Below are 22302 nucleotides of genomic sequence, written 5' to 3' on the forward strand. Positions count from 1 at the left end.
GGGACCCGGGGCGGGGCGTTCTTGCTGGGGCTGGGCGATCCGGGCCAGGGGCGGGGCGGCGAAGGAGGGACCAGGCGGGTGCTTGGGGAGGGACCAGAGTTTATGGCGGGGTGGGGGCGGCCGTTGCTCCCCGCGGCTCCCAGCCGCTCATGAGCAGGTAGGACTGGTTGGCGATGTCGGTGCTGGACAGGCGGCCCCCAGGGTGCTCCGGCGGCGGGCCCGACTCGCGCCGCGGGCCGGGCAGCACCTCCAGCAGGCAGGGCAGGACGGCCTCCTCCGGCGGCTGCTTGTCGAAGGCGCTGGCCTGGGGGGTCACAGAGTGGACGCGGTAGGGGCTGCCCTTCGAGCTGTCCCCGGGGGCAGCTGAGCCGCCCAGCCTCATCCCCTCACCTGGCCGTGCTTGCTGCTTTCTTGGAGGAAGCTGCCCAGAGCACGGTGCAGGTCCGGAACGGGCGGCCACAGTTTCTGCTTCACATTACTGGGTATGGAGGAAGGGGCATCGAAGGTACCCTTTGACTTGGGGTACCCTAATGCCCCGTGCAAGGTGCCCAGGCTTGGTGCTGGATCCCCCGCCTGCCCCCGGCACATCCCTTTACCTGTAGAGGGAGGGGAAGGTGCACCGCAGCCCCAGGAGCACTGCTGAGAAGAGCAGCGGCACCACCGTCACACTGGGGATGAGCCAGCCTGCATCGGAGGAGGAACGCCGCATCTGTAGCCCTTCCCAGACCCCCCCCACCTCTGAGCCCTTCGCAGCACCCTGCCCGCTGCTCCCCACCCCATGTCCAGCACTCTCTGTCTCTTGCCGTCAGCCGTGTGGCTCCTGTGGCCGCAGCCTCCAGCCCTGTCCCTTACCCGCATCAGCCATGGCATCAACCACAACAGGTTTGGACCAGGCGCTCCAGCTGCCCTGGTACCACGGCCCGCTGGGCTGGGCCCGCACCTGGGCGTGGTAGCGGGACCCTGGCCGCAGGTCCAGGACTTCTTTCCTAGCTGCTCGTGGAACCTGCAGGACCTGCGAGGCAGAGCCGAGCTGGAGGCATGGCTGCTGTGGGGTGGCACCAAGGGGCAGGTCCCGGTTTGCCCGACCCCGCGCCTGCCATGTGTCTGCAGCAGAGGTGGGCAGCGCTGCTCGGGGTGTCCTGGGCAGGCCTTACCTTCCAGTCATGGCTGTTCTCCATGGCATAGCGGACCTGGTAGTCCAGCTGCTCTGCCAGCAGCTCCAGGGGCGGCAGCCACTGCAAGCTCAGCCGGCCCTGCGACACTGTTGCCTGCACAAGCTGTGGGGCATCTGTGAGCACTGTTGGTGTTGGGGACAGGCATGTGTCGCTCCTGTGAAACGGGACATGGGACACTGTGTCCCCTGTGAGCCAGGCAGGGGCTGTGGTGGCACTGGAACTCACCAGCCTGGTGCAGCCAAAAGGGCTCCTTGAAGTAGCTGAGTGTGGGCAGCATGTGGGTCCTGGTGACATTCACCAGGATGGAGATGGCACTGCCAGCCTTGGGCTGGAAGGTGCAGGCATAGGTGCCCTGTGCCCCCCTGCTCACCTCCTCGCACTGTTGCCATGCATCTTCCCTGTGGGAGGAGTGGGGAGGCAGTCAGTCCCACCAAAGCACACCCACAGCCAGCATTCCTCCGGCACTTGCCCAGGAAAGCTACTGCTGCTTGTCGTCGGAGGTGCGATGTGGCCAGGAGAGGTGGTATGAGATTGGTGGTGATAGGGCAGGACAGAGCAGGGCATGGGCAAGAGGCCCAGTGTGGGATATTGGGACACAGCAGGACCAGTGGTCCCTGGGATGTGCCTGCCTGAGCGCCATCTGCCTGCCATGCCCCTTACCTTGTGCCAGCCCCACTTGGAGGTGGCCGGTAGAAGAGCTGGTGGGAGCTGTGGGGCTCTGCAGGGTCCCAGCTCCACTCACAACGCACCTGCCGCAGGTCGGGAGTACTGCAGCACAGCCCGATGTCTCCTGGGCAGGGGAGAGTCGGGGCAGGGAGGGGGCTGCTTCCCCTTGGCCCCCCAAAACGAGGTGGGAGTCGCACCTCGCCTACAACAGGACCCCACCCCCTGCAGCCCCAGGTGTGGGTGCCTCCCTGCTGTTCCTGCCAGCACCTCTGCAGAGGGGGTGGCTGCTCACCGGAGGAGTGAGGTGTCTCAGCAGGCAGTGCCTGCGACCAGGGCCCCCAGACACCGTCCATGGAGGTACCGTCGGGCTTGCTGCGCACCTGGATGTGGTACCTCACCCCTGGCTGCAGGTCCCGGAGCACCACCCAAGTGTTGGCCTGGACCAGCCTCTGCAGGAGAGGGGCCAAGCTGAGGAGCAACTGCAGGCCCCAAACCCTTCTGCCCATCCCTGACCCCTCTGTGTACCTGCCCCAGTGCCTGGGAGGCTGCCCTGGGTGTGTGGGTGCTGACAATTGACTGAATGGAGGGGTCCCCAGGGTGCTGCTCGCCGGGATTCAATGTGGTGCTGCAGGGCATCCCTGGAGAGCTGGCAGGGCAACACTGCACCTCGTAGAGGAAGAAGTTCGGGAAGTCAGCGAGTGGTGGCTGCCACGACACGCAGAGCTGCCCCGCAGCCCCAACCCAGCGGGCTGAGATGTTTGCTGGGGGAGCAATGAGACCTGCACAGAACATGCCAGGGTGTTTGTCCTCCTGCAGCAGCCCCAGTCCAGGCAATGCCTGGTCCTGCTGAGGGACACGAGAAAGTGTCCCCCCAGGCTGCCTCTGCGCATGCAGGGCTCAGGGTGTTGCCAGCCTCCATGGCAGGAAGAAGGTCAGGGTACTCAGATCTGGGGACTGTCCTGTTGTCACAGGGCATTTCCCAGTGAAAGGGACTCACCCACTGCATCCACGCTGAGCTCCCGCCAATATTTTGTGTGGTTTGTGGTGGCATCCAGGACTTGGAGGTGGAGCTGGGTGAAGAGCCGCACGTCTTGGCTGGGGAAGACGCAGACATGTCGCTTCCCTCCAGCCCCACGGTGCCATGTGGAGACCACGCACGCTGTGGGCACATCCCTGAGGAACGGAGAGAGGGGTCTTGCAGAACCTCACACCTCCTGCCTCGGGCCAAGCTTGAGGAGAGGCAATGTGGATCACAGCATGGAGACCTCAGTGTCACCAGGTCCTTTCCTGTGCCATAATCCACTGCAGGGCACCATCCCCATAAGACTGAGGGACAGCCAAGGCCCCAGCCCTGCTGCAGGGTGTGCAGTGGCTGCTGTATAACTTCTGTGGGCTCTCCATCTCTCCTTGAAGCTTGGAGCTGGTATGGCCCAGATTGCTGTGACACCCTGACCCTGCTGTTCTCTGTGCAGCAAGGAGGAGGCCGGGCTGTGTCCCCACCATCTCCTACCTGCTGTACCAGTAGTAGAAGTGGCCATTCCCAGTTGTTGTCTCCTCCTCGTCCCAGAAGCAGGTGAGGTCCTCGAAGGAGCGGGAGAAACAGAGGATGTCCTCGGACACGCCTGCTAGCAGTGCAGCGTCTGGGAGGAGTGTGGCCATGAAGGAGCCCCTGGGCACAAACCTGTCCCCATCTCACCTACTTCCACCTCAAGCACGCGGGGCAGCCTGAGCATGGCCGTGGCACGGGTGCTCTCCACCAGCTTGGTACACTGGGGAGGGACATGGCACCCATGCTGGCTGCTGGCTTGCACTGGGGTCCTGGCTGGTGCAGGGCTCCCCCTAGCCCCACCATGCCCCCTCCTCGGTACACGAGGTCCTTGAGGACAAACAAACATCCCGAAATAGCCCTGTGGTCGGAGGGGAGCTCAGGGCCCAGCGATCAGGGGGAAGCACCCCTGCCCTGCTCATGCCGGAAGGTGCGCGGAAGTGAGATAAGGAGGAGCAGCACCCCAGGGAAAAAGAAAGGGCCTGGGGGCTGGTGTGGGAGCATGTGGTCCTGAGCAGGGGGGATGCCCAAACCCCTGCCTTGAGGGCATGTCTACCCCCCTCAGTAAGCTGTGCTCCCTGTCATTACACAGACAAACTGCGGCTTCACACCCTGCAGGATCTCTGAAGCACTGGTAGCTCTGCTGACATATGGTGTTTGCCCTTGTTGTCGAGGAAGAGGGGACAGCCACAAGGTGCAGATGTGTGATGCACAGGTGTGGTCTTGCTGTCCCCAGAATTGCTTCAGCAGTCCCTTCTCCCCCCACTCCCTCTGCCCTTTGACCTGCTCCAGCCCTCTTCCTCCTCCTCTTCCTACTGGCATTTGCTGCCTTCCCCAGGGGTTGCCCCCAGCTTTGGGACCCTACAAGCCCACTGCCAATGTCTGCTGCATTTGCTGAGTGTATCCATTCTCTGCTACACACCCCTGTGCTGCCAGTTGAGAACACCCTGGGCAAAGAATAAGTCACTGTTCCCAAATATTCTTGCCACCTTCTTGGTGTCCTTCTGCTCACCCTGTCCCTTCTCTTGCCCTGACCCCCCAGCCCTGTTCCTCATTTCTCAGCCCTGTGTTGCCTTCTTCCCCATGCCTATTGTCCCATCTCTGCCACAGCCTCCCCACCTGCTCTTTTTGCCCCCATTATCCCACCCCAGGCCTCATGCTGGCTCCATGACCTCACCCAGCTCTGAGCACCAGGAGATGAAGTGGCCAGGTCCCAGCAGCTCGGTGGCACAGGGACCCATGGCGTCAGTGGGAGCCCACCCTGGTCCTGTGGGCTATCAGAGCATCTTTGCTGTGCACAGCCCATTTCTTAGGAAGGGCAGCTGCCCAGATCTGCAGCCCACACCAGCCATGCTTGGGCAGTGCTGCCAAGCTGGCGGATGGCTCAAGGCACAATGATTTTGCAGAGGCTGTGGCAGAGTCCAACCCTGACCCTCGTTCCACTGCCCCTATGGGGGTGACTCGAAATGTGCTCCCAAGTCTGTTCTGGCCAGAGACCTGGAGTGGGGCTGGAGAGACAAGCAGGAGATCAACAGGGTTTTATTCAATTAATGCTTTTTATGGGGTTACAGAAAGTTCTAAAGGGGCTAAAGAGGAGCTTAAAGAATGCATAATTTCATACTGAAATGAAACAAAGTTGGGGAGTGGCTCTGGCAGGTGCAGCTATCAGCTGGGGCCAGCTATCAGCTAAGATGAGGATGTCCAGCAGGACAGTAAGATCATGACAGCAAGGCTGGTGCAGGAGCACTGGGGTTAGCCTAGAGGTGCCACTGCATTTCCCGTGATGCAGAGCTGTACCAGATGTTAACTTGAGTCTTGTTAAAACCCTCATCATGTCATAGCTCTGAGAACGTCTGATGAGTGAGGAGCCCCTCTGCTACCTGAGCAGCACTGGGAGCACCAGGCTGCCATCCTCAGGGGCAACCCATGGGCAGCCAAGCTCTGCTTGCAGAGAGCATGGATGTTCCTTTACTCCAAGCATCTCAGGGTGTCCCACAGGTGAGAAGTACGCTCCATTGCTCACCCTGAACACTTCCTGCACACCGTCCTGGAATGCCCCCTTCCCAATCCCATAGATTTTGGCTGCTGTGAGGTGCTTGTTGCCCACACCTGGCATTCTAGCTCCTCTCTGGCCCATCCTTTGGGGGAGAAAATAGCCCCAAGGACCTACCTTGGGATGTCACTGGCTCAGGGGCTGACGGTGGGCTGCGGAGGCTGAGCAGGATGGCAGGGAGAAGTGAGAGCTGCCAGCTCTGGCACAGGCAGGCTGCCATCCTGCAACCTGTGTGCCAGAGCCACACGTGCCGCACTCGTCCCTTCCAGTGTCCTGGGAGTTGCTGTCGCTCCTCCAGGCAATACCTTTATCTGGGAAGTGGTGGCTGTGCAGCTCAGGAAGCCTGGCTGGGGGCTCCCCCCGCCCCATCACCAGCACTTCCCTGTGCCTGAAACCACAAGGCCACAGCCCCTCTGCCGCCGGCCGCAGTGCCAAGAGAGACTGCTCCTATCAGATAGGCGGCATGTCCTGCTCTTGTGGCTACTGGCATGCTGGGAGGATGGGCTAGGAAGAAAAACAACCCCCGAGAAACTAGGGAGGCCCCTGTGTGGGGCAGGGCAGGCTGTTGGGGCTGCTACCACATGGGAGCATGGGATATGGCACAGCTGGTCTGCCTCCATTGTGTCCTGTGCCGCCTGGCACCGGTGTACTCCAGGTCTGCTCTGCCAGCAGCACCGTCTCTGGCTGTGCTGGGAGCAGAGCTGCAGGCACAGAGGGCAAAGCCCTCGGAGGTGCTAGTGGTGGTGGTGCAGGATCAGGGCCACCACATGAGGTCCCACAGTCATGCTCAACCTCCTGCCAGTCCATTACTTGTGGTGCTGGAGGGTCTCCCACCCTGCCAAGGCACAGCACTATTGCACAGCTCAGGGCACAAGGAGCCACTTGCACATGTGTCCCCTGTGCACCAAGGCCAGGTTTGCTTCTTCAAGCCCAGCAGCTGAGGACAGCACTAGAGGCACTGAAGGGAGAGAAATGCCAGCCCCAACTTGCCACAGACAAATTTTGTCAAAAAAAGCAAAGACCTAGGTGTGAGCAGCACTGGTGACACTGCCCCAGACACTGTTCCCAGCTGGGAGCAGAGGGGGTGCAGAAGAAGTGGCGTGAGGGCCAGTTCCCATCACTGATTCACTGGGAACCTCAGAGATGTGGCAGAGCAGCTGCTCACTAACAGCTGCAATTCACACTAAAAAGCACTGAAGGCCAGAATGGAAAATCAGAATGGTATTGACAGGGTTCAGAGACCTTCTGGGCATAAAAGACACTTGCCCATTGTCCTTCTGGACAATGCAAATGTCCCTGTCTCCAGCAGGGATACCAGGCTCTGCAGGAGCCACTCTTGCTTCTCGTGGGACTGCAGAAGATGGATAGACAGACAGCTGGATGGCATGTCCAGGGCTGAGCAAGCTGAAGCCAACCACTCTCGGGGTAACAAACAGCAGCAGTGCAGGTGAGGGACTGAAGACTGGGACTGGAGCTCCTCCAGGAGGGCCAGGGCAGAGCCCAGGTGACCCTCGAGGGACGGGCACACGAGGCTCACCCTGGCAGCACAAGTTGGAGCAGGCTGGTCAAACACAGCCTCACCTTGCCAGATTGGGAAGCTCGGCACAGTGCTGGGAGGTGCCAGCTGGCCAGGGTGGGAAGGGTGTGGAGTTGCACAGTTCCACAGGACCCAGCTGGAGGAGCAGGGCCATCCCTTTAAAGACCAGCCAGCTGAGGAGAAGCTGCAGGAACAATTTTTAAGCATGCAAGAGGCAGCTGTGCATAGGAAGGACATAGTCTGTTCTCCATATCCGTCTGGGGACAAGACCAAGTCTTAAATTGTGTGTGTGAGAAAAGATCCCAGTTGGATCCTAAGAAAACCCATCACGGTGCCATGATGAGACCCAGGACTTGCCTGGGAATGCTGGGACATTCCTGGGGATTATCACAGGACCCCAGTGGGAACAGGATTCTGAGGAGTGCCCACCACAGCAGCAGATCACTGGGCCCCCACATGCTGTTCCCCCGTGCTGTCAGCAGGGCAGAGGTGGGTCCCCACCAACACTCCTCCGGACCCAGCTGTTGCATGATCTTTATTGTCCTTGAGGCAGAGCCGAAATCTCTGAAGGGCCACTACAGAGCTGGAGGCTGTGCACAGCCAACATTGTTCTTTTGCACCCGCCAGGGTGGCCCCATCCCATGCCAGCAGGGTTGCTCACAACCCCTGGCACCACTTCAGGCCCAGAGCATGCTGAGGGCTGCAGCTGTATTGCTGCTTCCTCCTCTTGCCCCAAAGTTTAGGCATGTGTGTCCATGGGCTTAGGCAGTACCCTGGCTCCTGATGGAGGCCCTCTCCTGCCTGCTCTGCTGCCAGCACCCTGCTGCTGCTTGTCCTTGGGGGTCACCCCAATGTGTCCCAGCAGTGTGGGGGCTGTAAGTGGCTGGCACCATGCCAGGGAGGGGATGGCATCGTCCTGCTACAGGGAAGGCGCTCTTGGGAAGGGGCACTGCCATTTGGCTGCTTGGCCCTGGAGAGGACAAGCAGCCCCTTGTCCCCACAGCACTGTTCCAGCAGGCTGGGGCCAGCGCAGCCTCACGCCTCCTCGGCGGTGGCATCAATCCCCGCGTAGGTGAAGTTCTCGAACAGGGCCATGTTCACGTAGGCCTGTGGGGGAACTCCAGTTAGGAGCCAGTTGTGAGCATATCCACATCTACCTCCTGCCCCCACCAGCATGCTCATGGGCACTGTGCCCTGTTGTCTCCCTGCACCCGAAAGGCGATGGTGGGGTTAAACCCCATGCATGGTTCTGCTGCTACCACTCACCTTCCTGGCCTCCAGCATGCGGATGAGCTGCATGGAGATCTGGGCGAAGGGAGGGCGCTCGTAGGGGCGGTCGCGCCAGCACTGCCGCATCAGCTCGTACCTGGGGGCAGAGAGTTGTGGGTGGCTCAGTGCGCACAGGAGGAGAGGGGGCAGAAAAGCTCCTTGTGGGAGATGGGGGAAGCAGGAAGGAAACTAAAGCCAAGGAAAGGTGTTTGGGTGTGGGACCCCAGCCCATTCCTCAGCCACAATGCAGAGGCAACCAGGCAGAAGCTGCTGAAAGTTGGCGTGAGCCCTGTGGGACAGTGGGGTTATGTGAGTGCCACCACCAGCTGAGGCTCTGTCCACTTACACCTCGTCATCGCAGTTACGCGGCTTCTCCATGCGGTATCCCTGGGGCAGCTTCTCATAGAGCTCGGCGCATGTCATCCCGCAGTACGGTGTCCCCCCTACAGCCAGAGACACCCAGGGGCTGAGAAGGTGACAGTCCCTAGGGTGTTCCCCCCAGAGGCCCAGGATAACCAGACCTACAGGGACCTGAGTGAAGGCAGGGGACAGGGAAGAGGCTTACCCAAGCTGACAATCTCCCAGAGCAGGACACCGAATGACCACCTGAAAGGGGACCAGCCGAGGCTGTGACAGAGTGGCCAGCTGTGCCCTGCTGATGGGCACAGGGCAAAGCCCAGGGTGGAACAGGCAGCCAAGGCTTGGGCTGAGCCAGCAGCTCCTCAGGAAGATGCACCAGCATCACCTCCTGCCCTTGCAGCACCCAGAGCAATAGCATTGCCTCTGTGATTGCACCAGAGAGGAGTGGAGGCGGCCGCAGCCATGCCCCAGCCCGGTGCCCCCACATGCAGCACTTACACATCGCTCTTGGTGGTGTACACGCTGTAGTTGAGGGACTCGATGGCCATCCAGCGAACTGGCAAACGGCCCTGGGGAAAGAGAGAGCCACCATCAGGGCTGGAGGGGTGCCTCCTGGGTGGAAGACAGCTGTGATCCAGCCAGTCCTGCCATGGTGGGTTGGTCACCCACCATGGCATCCTGCCCACCACACTGGTGCAGGCCCCATGGGGATGTTTCACTCCTGGCTCACCATTGTCTTCTTCACATAGACCTCCTCCCCTCTGGAGAGGCCAAAGTCAGCAATTTTGGAGGCCAGGTTTTCTCCCACCAGAATGTTTCTTGCTGCCAGGTCCCTGTGAATGAACTGAAAGGGAAGAGAAGTTAGCAGGAGCTACATGGTCCCTTCTGCTGGCCCCAGGGACCTCATGCCCCGATGGGGAACCCATAGGCCTCAGGGAGAGGGTGATCTGAGGGGCTTGCTGGGATGTACCTGCTTCTCACTCAGGTACTGCATCCCCTTGGCCACGTCCGAAGCAAACTGGAGGAGCTGCTGGGATGTGAGGGTGGAGGCAGTGCCGTGCTCCTTGGCAAAGGCTGGGTCTGTCTCCAAGACTCGGCTTTTGCGGAGGAAGTCAAGGAGGTTTCCATATGGAGCATACTCAATGGCGATGTACAGGTAGCCTGGGGGGCAGGAGGAGGTTGGGCTACTGGGGCTCTCCCCAGCAAAAAGGAATAGACAGCTGGGTAGAGTTTGTGCGGCAGGGTAGAATGGGACAGCCCTCACCCTTGTTCTCACAGGCACCCAGCAAGTTGATGATGTTGGGGTGATGGCCCAGTTTGCACAGCACCTCCAGCTCCCCGGCAAAGTCCCGATGGTCATTCTCTGAAGCAAATTCTGGAAGCAAAGAAGGGTTGAACACCTCAGGCTACAACAGGGGCCTTTCCTCTGCTTCCTTGCAAAAGACTCCTGATGCTCCCCAGCACAAGCATGGCCCAGGACACAGCTGCAGCAGTCAGCCCACCCTGCCTGCCTCCCCCAACACTCACCTTTCAGCATCTTGATGGCTGCATTCATTTTCAGGCCGTCCTTTTTGATCATGGCCCTGATTACCTGCCCAAAATTGCCCTCCCCAATCATATCCTCAAACTTGATGTCTTCCCACTCCAGGATGGGGTAGCTGAGGGGCTCAGGCTGCGGCTTGGGCCGGCGTGTCAGGGTGAGGGTCCCCGAGTTGAACTGTAGGATGGTCTCTTCCCCCTGGCAGATGGAAGCGGGTGAGGTTAGAGGCACCGGGCACCTGCCTGCCCATGCGGCAGTCCCAGCAGGACAGGAGTCACGGGCAAGGGTGGGCTCCGCACCCTCTCCGTGTGGAAGTGAGGTCTGGCTGCATCCGGACTGGAGGCTATGGAACGTGACCTGGATCGGGCTGGGACCTGGGGAGCAGGGGACACGGTCCTGGCGGGGCAGGCGGGACTCACCGAGCCAGACTGGTACGTAAAGGTGCGGCGCCGGTGGAAAAAATTCTTCTTGATGAGGAAAAGTGCCAGGAGAGCAAAGAGGATGGTGAAGCAAGTGACGGACACAGAGCCAACAATGGCCAAGAGCAGCTGCTGGTCTGTTCCCGCCTGCTCCGTGCTCTGGCTGCCCAGGCTGGGCGGCACGCTCAGCACTCCTGCCAAAAGGAGGGACGGAGGGTTGTGGTCCGTGATCAAGCCCTGCCTGGCCTGCACTACTGGCCAACCACCATGACACCAGCCCTCTCCCAGCACCAAGATCCCCAATGAAGATATCATAACCATATCCTGAGCTCCTGGTGCCACAGTGACACAGAGGAGAAAGTATCACAGCCCACTGAGATACTTTCCCCTCCTGACACTGAACCACTGGTTTATGGACCTCCAACCAGCTTTGGGTCAAGCTGTGATCTCCTCACATGCTGACTCTGCTCTGCTCCCCCAGCCCCTTGATTCACATCCCCTGCTGCCCAAGGCAGAGTCCCTCTGTAGGTGCCATGATGTCATCATGCCACCCCTGCCCCTGTAGGACTAGGGGGAGCAGGTTTTTTTAAGACACCAAGAGTTTTGGTCTTAGGCTGCTGCTTCAAAGCCACGCTCAGAGGTTGCCACAAGTGCCCCAATCCTTCTTTGGTGACCAGAATCTGAGCCCAGGCTGCAGCAGAGCTGTGAGCCCCCTGCCTGCTGGGACACCCCTCTCACCATCCCCAAGGGTCTTGGCTTTCACAGGCAGGCTCCATTCCCCTGGCACATGGGAGTTGGCACGGACACGAAACTGGTAGCTGGTGCTGGAATTGAGGCCCCCAACAATCTTGGTGGTCTCGGCGCCGCTGTCGGTGTCAATCCACTGGGGTTCACTGGTGCCCCCCACCTGCTGCAGCTCCACGATGTACTTGGTGATGCCCCCATTGGGGTACTCGGGCACCTGCCAGGAGAGCCTGACCGCAGTGTCGGACACGGGCTCTGCCAAGAGCAACTGCGGAGAGGAGGGCCCTGGGACCAAGAGAGAAGAGTGTCAGACCCAGGGCTCCTTGTACTGACAGGGCTCAGTGCTGCCGTTAGGATTGGACCCTGTGGATGGCAGTAGCAACCAGAGCCAGGTCAGCTTTGAGGGATCTTCAGGGACCCCTTGCCCCTGCTTGGAGGAGGTGGAGGTGCTCTCCATGTACCACAGTGAAGCAGGACTGTACTTCCAAATGTTCCCGCCACATCATCTGAGGTCTAAATGAGGTCTAGTGTATTGACTAGCTCTTGTGACATTTTATTTCTTCAGGTCTCCATCACATACTGCCTGCCCACCTCCTCTGAGCCCCTCCTGCCTGCCCACGTCCCTAACCCTACATTTCAAAATCATACAAAGCTCTTACAAGAAGAGACCAAAGGAAACCTGTCATCCCTCAAGCCTGATGTCTATCAGTCCTTTCAGTGTGGACCATATGGTGCCAAGCCCCCCCAAAGGCCTCATGTATGCCTTTCTCCTTGGTTGCCAGAAAGCCTGGTCAGGCTGGTGCTCCATCTCTTCATGGTCTTTCACCTACTTCAGAAGCTGAGTGTGTGTGTGCCCACAGGTGGGACTGGAGGGCTCCCCAGGCCCTAGTGACCATGCAGCAAAATTACCTGGCAGGAGGGTTAAAGCAAACCAAAGGGAAATATTTTTTCATGCAGAGTATAATTATATAGAGGAACTAGTTGCTACAGGGTATTGTAAAGGCTGCAAGTATAGACAGGTCCATCAGGGTTTGAGCAAGGGTGTAGAGAACAGATCTGTTTGTGGGCATCACTCATGATGACCTGAATGTCACATTTAGCTTAGGATGTTTCTCAGCTCCTTGGTGCTGGAGACTGCAGGGTCTAGAGAGGAAAGGAGGGCCCATTTTCCCCAAACAGCTGTTCATGCTCTATCAGAGGTGGGATAAGAAGCAGCCAGACCTGGGGATGGTCGCTATTACAATTATAACTGATTTATCATTGTAATTCCCTGTTAAGGGTTCCCAGCATTCCACTGGACTCACCTTTACTGTTGATCATGACCTTATAGGGGTCAGAGGGTGGCCCCAGGCTGGTGCAGTGGTACACCAGCACCTCCAGCCTGTACTCCTTGTTAAACTCCAAGTCCCCGATGCGGGCAGAGAGCACAGAGATGGACGTGACGTTTTTCTCAGAGACCAACCGCCTTGCAGAGTCAAAGAGGTGGACAATGAACCCATGTGCTGGCTCATGGTTGCTTGGCAACTTCCAGTTGACATGAAGCATATTTTTCTCTTCTATGGACCAGCCTTCGATCACAGGTTTGACTGTGGGCTCTGCAAACAAAAATGCAGCAAAATCTCACGGCGCATCAGCTGTGAGACCTTTCAAGCTCTGTTCTGTGCAGGGTCAGGGTCAAGGAGATGGAGGCTCACCAAGGCAGTCAGTCACCATGATGGCTTCGGGACCCTTGCTGCCCTCCCCACCAGCCCCTGGCCGGCTCAGCTGCACCTTGACGATGTAGGCGGTGACCGGCCGGAGGTTCATGAGGGTGATGTTCTCGCTGTTGTCGACTGTTGGCCAAGAAAACATGTCAAATCCATGCCCATCATCCACAGTCTGCCCTACCACTGGCATCCTCCTCAGCATCACCACAGGGGGCCTGGTATGGAGACATCTGCCCACCCCAGACCTCACCTGCCACACACAGGTCCTAACTGTGTTCCCCAGCCCTGCAGACACATACCCACAATGGATGACCAAGCAGAATTGTCATCCTTGGGCTTGTAGAAGAGCTTGATGGAGGTGATGGGTCCGTCCCCAGAGAAGCTGTCCACAGGTGACACCACAAGCTGGCGACTCTGCTTGGCCAACAGCCGGGGGGCACTCAAGGGCACTGGTGGCACTTGGGGGGAAGAAGGGAATAACACTACTGGGACTGGGAGCAACAAGGTATCTGCCACCTCTTGGCTCCTTTCAACTTTGTCAGGAAAGTCTTTTATATTCACCCAAACCTGCTGGCACTGTAGCCCACGATGAGAGGCACCCAGTCAGGTGCAGGGATGGTATTGCCCCACCATGCTGACAGCCTCCTGCAGCAACCCTGGCTTGTCGTGCTCATGACACCACACTTTCCTCACCTCGGATATTGACCTTGACCTTCCGGCTGTCCTGGCCCCCGGTCGTGGAGACCCGGCACTCCCAGAGCCCTGTGTCCGCCTTTGTCAGGTGCCGTGCCTCAAACTCGCAGGTGATCTGCTTCGGCTCGATGATGGTTTTGATGACCTGTGGCACAGAGGGTGCTGTCAGCCCCTCCACTTTGCCCCTGCCTCAGCCCCCATGAGTCAGAAGCTGCTCAGAAGCTGCAGGTATTCTTGAGGGAGCTGTCAACATGGAGATGGTGGTGGGGCAAGGGCACAGGGCAGTACCTTGAGCACAGTGCCATCAGCCTTGCGCAGCTCCACGCTGTCCCTGGTGGGCAGTGGGTTGCCAATGGCCACGCAGCTGATGATGGGCTCTGAGCCCAGGTTGAACTCCAGCTCTGAGGCCAGATGGATGATCTGGGGGAACCGGTCTGGTAGACAGAAATCAACATTAGGGCTGGCCCTGCTCCTACCCTACAAGAAAGCCTGGCACCTTTTCTTGGACCCAGATGCGGCCAGACTGTGGTGCCAAGGGAAAGGTGATGGATGCTGTGGTCTAGTCCTGATCCCCACCCCACATGCTGGGCTCAGCAACACTCTCAACACAGATAATGCTGGAATGCCAGACCAGATGCCGCCCTTGCAATGTCCTGGTTTCTACAGACTTGGAGTCTAATTCCGCAGCAAAGGGGTTCTGCTGAATCAGCTGGCGAGACCAATAGCCAATGGCCCTCCCAGCCACTGATGAGGAAGGAGCCAATGCCCACTAGAGGGTGGGGGATGGGAACCTGCCACAGCCCTGTGCCAATCTCACCTGACTTCTCACAGTGCTGCCCATGCCAGCCTGCAGGGCAGACACAGCCACTGAAGCGGTTACAGCTGCCTCCATTTTGGCAGGTGCACTCCAGGGCACAGTCAGGGCCATAGAATCCTGAGGGACAGGCTGTGGGAAGAGAAGAGCTCACTGCTGCCCCTGGCCATGGCACAGGACCACAGAGACAGCAAGCAGCTGATGCAGGCAGCAGTACTGCTCAGCCTGTGCTGACCCTCAGATGTGGAGAGGGTTGCAGAGGTGCTGCTGGAGAGCAGCCAGGCCCTGGAAGAAGCCCAGCTGGGTGAGAGCTATTGGACACCCATGTCCCTGTACCTTGGTCGCAGCGGGAGCCACTCCAGCCTGAGGCACAGGAGCAGCCATAGGGGTCGAGAAGGCAGAAGCTCAGCCCCCGGCAGCCCTGGGCTCTCTGGCACGTCTCCTGGCAGTTGCGGCCAAACTGGCCTTCCTGGCAGGCTGGAAAAAGAAGCATGGTCTGCCTTCACCCACCATTCATCCATGCACTTACTGCCTGTGCATGTCACAGAGCTGGCTTGGGTGCCCCAAGCCCTGTATCACCACCTCGAGGAGACGTGGGACCCATGTGGGTGGTCCAGCCCTGGCCCAGAAACAGAGTGCACTGAGGGTGGGGAGGCACTGGGGATGAACACGGCATTTCTAGACACAGTGCTCAGGTCTAGGGGTGCAAGAGAGCCCTCACATATGCCCTGGGCACAGCACCCAATGCTGGGCAGGTGAACCCACCTCTCTCACAGCGGGTGCCCATGAACCCTGGAGGGCAGATGCATTCGCCAACGTGGTCATGGCAGATGCCGCCGTTCAGACAGTCGGGACAGTCCTTCTGACAGGATGGTCCCCATTTCTTAGCAGGGCAGGCTGCAGAGAGAGCAGAGGGGGCCAGAGTGCTGCCTGCCACAGGGCAGAGTATGGCTGTCCCCAGTCGCAGGCAGCCAGGGCCCTGCTCACCTCTCACAATGAGGCGGTAGAAGGCACTCCACAGAGGGCTGTCCCCCATGAATGTGGCACTGTAGACACCGTTTTCGCTGACACTGACATTGGGGAGTGTCAGAACGACGTGGTCATCCTGCACCTCGCCCCGGTCTGTGGTTTGGTAGTAGGTGCCTGCAAGGGGACAGAGGGTTATCTGTGACCTCCCGTGCCCCCAGGGCCAGTGCCAGGCACCAGGTGGGAGCAGCTCCAGCTCTGTGCCTGCTCTTGGAACTACTTGCCGTTTCTTTTCCACATAACATCTGTCTCCTTCCTCTTGAGGATCCTGGCAGAGAAGGTGGCCACCTCGGCAACATTCACAGACTGTGTGGCCTTCACTGGGAAGAGGTGGGCTGCAGAGGAGGAGGCATAGATTGCACAGCAGTCACCCTTGAGGGCACTCACACCCGAGGGCAGTGCTGACACCCGGTCATACCAGGACACACCCTGGCATGTTTCTGCTGGAATGTCATGACACATCTCCCTGCCCACTCCATGTAGTACCCAGGACCCCCCAAGCCTCTGCAGGAACAGGGCTCCCCTTCCCAGCCCCTTCAGCACCTTCAGGCAGACACAAAGGAATGGGATTTGGCACCCTGCCCTCTAACCAGCCCACCATCTGCACAAGACACTGATGGCAGCAGTCTGGGGAGGTGACATCTGGAACAAGTGTGCATGGTGTACCCCGCCTGCTGGTGAGGTTTGGAGTGCTGCAGGCAGGGAAAGCAGGGCCAGTGAGGGAATTAAGCGTGCAGGAGGCTGCACTCCAGCCCCCAGGATCAGCAGCCCTGTCATGGCTGTCTTCCTGATTCCCCAGGTGCTGGGGTGTGCAGCAGCAATGAACTCCTGGAGTATTAATGTGAGTCAGCTAGATCCCAGCCTGAGCACAAACAGGGCTATAAATACCTTAAGGCCTGGGAAACCAAGCCCTGGGCGTGCCAGGACAGACACAAAGGAGGACACAGGCGGCTGCTGGCTTTTGGAGCCTGGCAGTACTCCAGCTTGCACACACTAAAAGGAGCCACGCCGGCCGGAGCTGAAACACATCCAGTCCTGTGTGATACCCTTCTGAGGCCAAGGACCAGGAGGAAGCAGCACACGCCGCAGACGCCCAGGGAAGGGCACCGCAGGTCACACTTGGCAGTAATTTCCCAGAATCGCCTCCCCATCTATCCCTCTAGTCGGCATCTTTCTTCCATGGACTTTAAAGCCCTCAGTGGTGGGCTCACAGATACGATCCTCACTCTGTTTCAATCCACCTCACTCCCTAGAATAAAAGGCAACAGTTCCCTGGGGACCCCCAAACACAACACATTGCATTTGTGCACACTGAGTTACCTGTCACTCCATCACTGAAGCCCTCCCAGGCTGTATCTCCCCCCTCTCTGTCACTCCACAGTGCATTCTTCATCTCCCCAGGCAGCTCAGGGACAGCAGCCAGCATGGCTGCTTGTTCAGCTCTTTGCACCCACAGCTGGTGACAGAGGTCCACGCAAAGACCTCATGCCATGCCAGTGGGAACTCCCTTGTGTGACAAGAACCACTGCTATTCCTACTCTCCCTTCTTTAGTCATTTACACATGCAAAGATCACTCCTGCCACCCCCCGGGTGCAAGTTTCTCTCAGAGAACCTCTGAAAGGGATTTTTCCCAGTTTTCTCTAGGAATTTGAGAAGACAGTATCAATTTTTCATAGCATCCTCACTGCTGCCGCCCCAGAGACCCTACCACTGCAGACCCAGCTGCCTCTTTCTCAGGGACCACACCACCACATATTCTGCTCTTTATTACAGTTTCTGCTAATTTATCAGGTTCTGACTTGAGTTTTTAGACCTGTAATTCCCTACCCAGAAGTCTGAGGTTTCCCAAGGGCAGCAACACAGCCTTGCCCACTGCACACCCAGCCTGGTGATGTCATGCTGCCCCATTCTGCTATTTATCACCTGTGTCCTGCTAACAACAGTGGCATTTTAGACAGATCCTCCAGCAAATTTTCCCAACCTTTCTGTTGTACACACAGATAAAAAAATTTTTTAAATGTTGGTTTTCTGCAGTTGTTTTTCTGGGTGTTTTTCTGCTCTGGAAAGTGTAAAAGATAGTTTATTGACAGATTTAAACACTTCTGAAATTGCTTCTCAGGATCTCTTTTGTTTGCTTTACTTTGTTTTTTCAGTAATGCTTCCAAAATTTATCAAACTTCCTAAGTTCTTCTCCATGCATGACCTTTTGGGAGCTGCCAGCTTTCCTCTAACAGCATTCCCCACCCACTGTTTAATCACCCTGACCTGCTTTGTTGTTCTCTCAGGATAACCAGGAGAGATGGCAGACACCAAGCCCCTTCAGTGGCTTCTGTATCCAGCCCTCCTGCAAACATGTAATTTTTTTGCTTACTAATTCCTTTATTTTTTAACTTCTCCTCTAAACAGAGCAATAGAAGCTTCTTTGGAACTTGTGAAAGGGACACCTTTTTGGCACTTGTAACTCCCACAGGGGCTCCTCCAAAGCACTATTTTATTAGCCTGGCTAAGTGGACCCAGGAGTGGGGGCTGACTGAGAACACCCCACCATGGGAAACACTGTTCCAAGGATGGAGCCCCAGAGCCATCACCTCCATCCATAATTTATAAACAAGGGCATCTAGGGGTGCAGAAATTCCTCTCTGCTCCTCACCCCATGCTGCTGGTCATGTCTCCCACATTGTCTCCATTGGCCTCTGCTCCATTCCTCAGTGCCACCCTGCTTGCTCAGACAATCCAGCTCTGTTTCCAACAGAACCACTGCCATTTTTCAGCTTGAGCCTCTTTACAAGGACAAAAACTGAGTCCTGCTCCCTGGGGGATGCTTAGGCCACATCAGCAGCCTCTGTGCCCCTGCTTGGAGACACTCGATCTCCTTGCTGAAGCTGTGTCTTAACACAGGCAGGGAAACTCTATCTCTTCCTCTTATTCTGAGCCCAAGGACAACTGTTTTAGCTAGACTTTCTCAAAAAGAGCTAGAAAGCATCCTGAGGCAAATATCACAGAAAATTTCAGTCCTAATAGTTTTGCAAAATCTCAAGCACAGGAAGGGGAGGTTGGAGGGGCAGTGTGGGAGCGTGCTGCCCCAGGTGGTATCCCTGCTGCTGGTCAGCCCAGGGAGGCCCTTTGGATTTTTATGGCCCAAAATAGGAGCAGGAGACGAGCCCAGCACTGCTCTTGGCTACAGTGCAGTCTGGCAGTGGCTCTCAGCAAGCCCCACTGCTGGAATGGTGATGTGCTGCCCCGGGATGGTGTTTATACAGCACCTGGGGAGGCTGCCAAAGATCTGCCCCAGCACTACCTCCTCCCCTTGAGCCTGTGGTGGGAGCATGGGCTGGCACAGCTCCAAAGGGCTACCCCCTGCTCTGGTTAATGATTTCCAGACCCCACAGCCTCCTCCAAGGGCACTCAACTTCCTCTTGGACCTTGCCCTTCTGCCAAACCCCATTATAAATACAGATGGCTCCTCCACAGGGCTCAATCATGCTCCTCCAGCTGAACTTCCCTTCCACCTCCTTTCCATCTCCCTGCCACCAGTGCTGGTGGACCCCAAACCTAGCTTATGGGTCACCACTGTCCTCCCACCACCCTGCCTGGTGCTGGGATTGTGAAGCGCAGGGCAGGCACGTCCCCTGTGCACTCGACTGGCAGGCAGGGACCTCCTGCTGCCCGCAAAAGCCACTCACCATTGTGGCTGTTGTGCACATAGACCACCTGGGCCTGCTCGGTCGGGGTGCGCCCCAGGCAGTAGAGGATCCCCACCAGGTCCGCCTTGGAGAAGCCCCTGGCCTGGACTTGGTTGCTGCGGTTGCGGTAGTTTTGGAAGCCCATTTTGGGGTGCGTCATCACGATCTTGTTCTCCCGCTCGATCTGCAGGTAGCTCACGTCGTGCTCCCCCATGACGCAGGAGAGGAAGAAGTCGGAGTGGGACAGACTCTGCACGTTGGCGACCAGGGTGATGTCCAGGATGGCCCCTGGGGTGAGGGAGCACAAGGGCTCATCACAGCTGGGCAAGAGCATGGCCACACCTGCCCTGCCTTGGGGCCAGAGCCTGTCACCCAGATGTCTCCCCCTTTCCAGGACATTTTTGCCACCCCCAGCCCAGAATGCACAGCTAGGGCAAGCAAGGTGCATTGCAGAAACATTGGGATGACACAGTGCACATTTCTGCTCTCCTTTTGGAGACCCCAGCTGGATCAGCTCCCCAGCATGAGCCAATCATGCTTCAGAATGGGGGTCTTGGGGTGCCTCTCCTCCATTGTCAGAGAGAGGCAGCCAGGGGCCTCTGAGAGCTCCAAATGGCTGATCACAAAGGGACATTTCCTCCCTCCCAACCCTGCTCCGATGGCGCCACTGAGCTTCCACAGCTGCCTCTTCCCACCAAGCCACCCTGAGGCAGGGGCTGCTCACTTAAGACAGATGAAAAGGAGCAATTTACCTGCCAGATGTGGGAAGAGAAGCAGAAGATAAAGGTGGAGTCCCATGTCCTTAGAGCTTGTTCCAAATCTGGCAGAGGTCAGAAAATCCCCAGCATTTCCTGGCTACGAGGGTCAGAGCTAGAGGCTGTGGCTGCCTAGGAGCTCCACGTGAGCAGCAGCTCAGGTCCGCTGCTCCCTGCCCGTGTCCCCCATCTCTTCGCCGTGCTGTTGCTTGACTTCCAGGGCAGCTGGGACCACCTCCTGTGGTGCATAGCCTGGACACGGACTGAGAGATGCCCCCGTGTCTCTGTCTCCGTGGCCAGCCAGCTGCTCAGAAGCAGGGCTTGCTGGCCAAGGGGTCCCTGGGCTCCCCTGCCTGGTGGCAGCTCTTCCAGGGAAAGGCACCCGCCCACCCCTCCAGGGCTAGGGCTGCGTGCTCAGGGTTCCCTGAGCCATGCTGAGCCCCTAGCCCAGGCAGGAGGTGCACCGACCCTGCTTTTCATCCAATGTTCAGAGTGCCTCATGCCCCAGCCCGCCGGGGCAGTGGCATCCCCATTCCCTCGGTGCAGCCCCGTGGCTGATGGGTGTGGGAAGGGCTCTCTGGAGCAGGGAAAGGAAAGGGGCCAAGGGGCCGTGGCTGGCGGCGGCGGCGGAGCCAAATCCTGTTTCCCATGCGGCGTTTCCTGCTCTCCACCCATTGTTTGGAGACGGCCCTGACTCCAGGAGCCGTCGGGAGTAGCCCTGCACAGGCCGTCCCCCGGGGAGCGGCGTGCGGCGAGGCTGAGGCCGTGCACACCTCGGGACGCCTCAGCCTCCCGCCGCCACGAGCCGGGCTGCGGGGCACGGCCCACCCGGGCTCCGGGGTGCGAGGCATGGTCCACCTGAGCCCAGGGGTGTGAGGCATGGCCCACCTGAGCCCAGGGGTGTGAGGCATGGCCCACCTGAGCTCAGGGGTGCGAGACATGGCCCACCCGGGCTCTGTGCTGTGCCAGGGCTTGACTCATCCTGCAGGGGCCCATTGGGGGGACACTGTCCAGCTTCAGAGGCCTGAGTGGGAGCAGAGGCAGGATGCCAACAAGCTGCCCAGCTCACATGGGAAGATGGCCACTGCCCCAGGAGAAAACCCTGTGGTTTGTGGTAAACATGTCTCGGGGGAAGAGGAAGCAGGAGAAAGCCTGGCTTTCCCTGTGCGCTTTCCCATGCACAGTGCTGGCATGGGCACAGCACAGCATGGCCTTGCTGCAGCAAAGCCTCAGAGTGCCTCACACCCAGCATGGAGGCCGTGCCAGCCACCAGCAGGCTCCAGGCTCTTTGCCTGGCAAACAAAAAGCGTTCCCCAGGAAATCGACATAAGCTTCACGCACCAAACCTAACACTGCTTCGCAAATCAAACTGTTCCCATGTGAAAGCCAGGGCTGCCAGGGAGTGAGTCTCATGTTTTGATGTGTCCTGGGCCCGTGCTGTATCCGGCCAAAAATCTAAAGCACACATGGAGAGGAAAGGGAAATCCATTCATCGCTTCCGACTATTTACAGAGTGCTCTGGGGCCGCGGTGCCCATGGCATGCTGAGGGAGGGATGGCAGTGAGCAGGGGCTCCCACAGTGCAGCTGCCTGGCCACCCCACGGCAGGAGGGGTGGAGAGGATCTGAAGAAGGTGGATACCAGGTACAGCTGCCCTCATTTGCCTGGAAAATGAAGCTGGCTATAGAGGCCACTCAGGTTCAGAACTGCGTGCTTACATGTGCAACTTATTCTGTGCTTCCCTGGCAGCTGGGGGGGAGTGCATCACACCGAGCCTGAGTCAGAGTGCACTCTGTGAAATGCCCTCTTTTGGGAGGATCTGTTTGAGGATGGAATTATTTACACAGAATTTTTGCGGAATGGGAGCCATAAGGGATCTTCTCTGCACCGGGCCATACCCAGGAGATCTCAGGGATCCATTGAGGAATCTGATGCAATGTGATTTGTTTGCTTGTGTTTTTTTCTAGGACCACCTGGATAAGAGCTGTGCTGTCTGTATGTGTAGATTCCTTTGGCTGGAGGTAGGGTAGTTTCTGGGGAGTTTTGTGGTCAGCCAGGACCTTACAACTCCAGTTTAAGTTTATCTGTCTCTAGAGGAGGCACCAGCGATAGGCACAGCTGAGCGGAGCCATAGCAGCTCTCCACACTTGCTCTCCTGCAACATGGAAAGCTCCAATTGCCCAGTCCACAGGACACTCCAAGTACCTGAATATCTGCTGATTTCATGATCCTCAGCTTTTTTGCTGAATCACAACAGACTAAAAAAAAAAAAAAAAAAACCCCACCAAAAAACCCCAAAGACCCAAAGACTGACAA

At 58.1% G+C, this 22302-nt stretch overlaps 2 protein-coding genes across 4 annotated transcripts; both read right to left on the reverse strand.

The window, feature by feature from the left end:
• Positions 1-14: 14 nt before the first annotated feature.
• On the reverse strand, positions 15-5685 carry MPL (MPL proto-oncogene, thrombopoietin receptor). Of its 2 annotated transcripts, none has more exons than XM_059854037.1 (12): positions 5558-5685; positions 3352-3463; positions 2839-3014; positions 2367-2620; positions 2134-2290; positions 1836-1965; positions 1401-1573; positions 1155-1297; positions 853-1012; positions 597-684; positions 391-478; positions 15-304 (listed from the first exon to the last, which is right to left on the reverse strand). In XM_059854037.1, the coding sequence occupies exons 1-12, from the start codon at positions 5658-5660 to the stop codon at positions 101-103; spliced, it is 1788 nt and encodes a 595-aa protein (XP_059710020.1). In that variant the 5' UTR covers positions 5661-5685; the 3' UTR covers positions 15-100. The 2 variants fall into 2 exon arrangements, with proteins under 2 accessions (XP_059710020.1, XP_059710019.1); XM_059854036.1 differs by having other exon boundaries at positions 3352-3481; positions 5558-5681.
• On the reverse strand, positions 4910-20544 carry TIE1 (tyrosine kinase with immunoglobulin like and EGF like domains 1). Of its 2 annotated transcripts, none has more exons than XM_059854034.1 (23): positions 19985-20544; positions 19233-19520; positions 15773-15883; positions 15510-15665; positions 15288-15419; positions 14859-14999; positions 14526-14654; positions 13997-14142; positions 13709-13853; positions 13315-13473; positions 13004-13141; positions 12614-12904; positions 11304-11594; positions 10446-10759; positions 10134-10344; positions 9871-9981; positions 9577-9767; positions 9337-9450; positions 9105-9175; positions 8812-8852; positions 8593-8689; positions 8244-8343; positions 4910-8084 (listed from the first exon to the last, which is right to left on the reverse strand). In XM_059854034.1, exons 1-23 carry the CDS (start codon positions 20028-20030, stop codon positions 8013-8015), a joined length of 3495 nt encoding a protein of 1164 aa, XP_059710017.1. In that variant the 5' UTR covers positions 20031-20544; the 3' UTR covers positions 4910-8012. The 2 variants fall into 2 exon arrangements, with proteins under 2 accessions (XP_059710017.1, XP_059710018.1); XM_059854035.1 differs by having other exon boundaries at positions 10566-10759; positions 19985-20542.
• Between the last annotated feature and the right edge of the window lie 1758 nt (positions 20545-22302).

This window comes from Haemorhous mexicanus, chromosome 9 (assembly GCF_027477595.1).
Source record: "Haemorhous mexicanus isolate bHaeMex1 chromosome 9, bHaeMex1.pri, whole genome shotgun sequence".
Lineage (NCBI taxonomy): Eukaryota > Metazoa > Chordata > Aves > Passeriformes > Fringillidae > Haemorhous > Haemorhous mexicanus.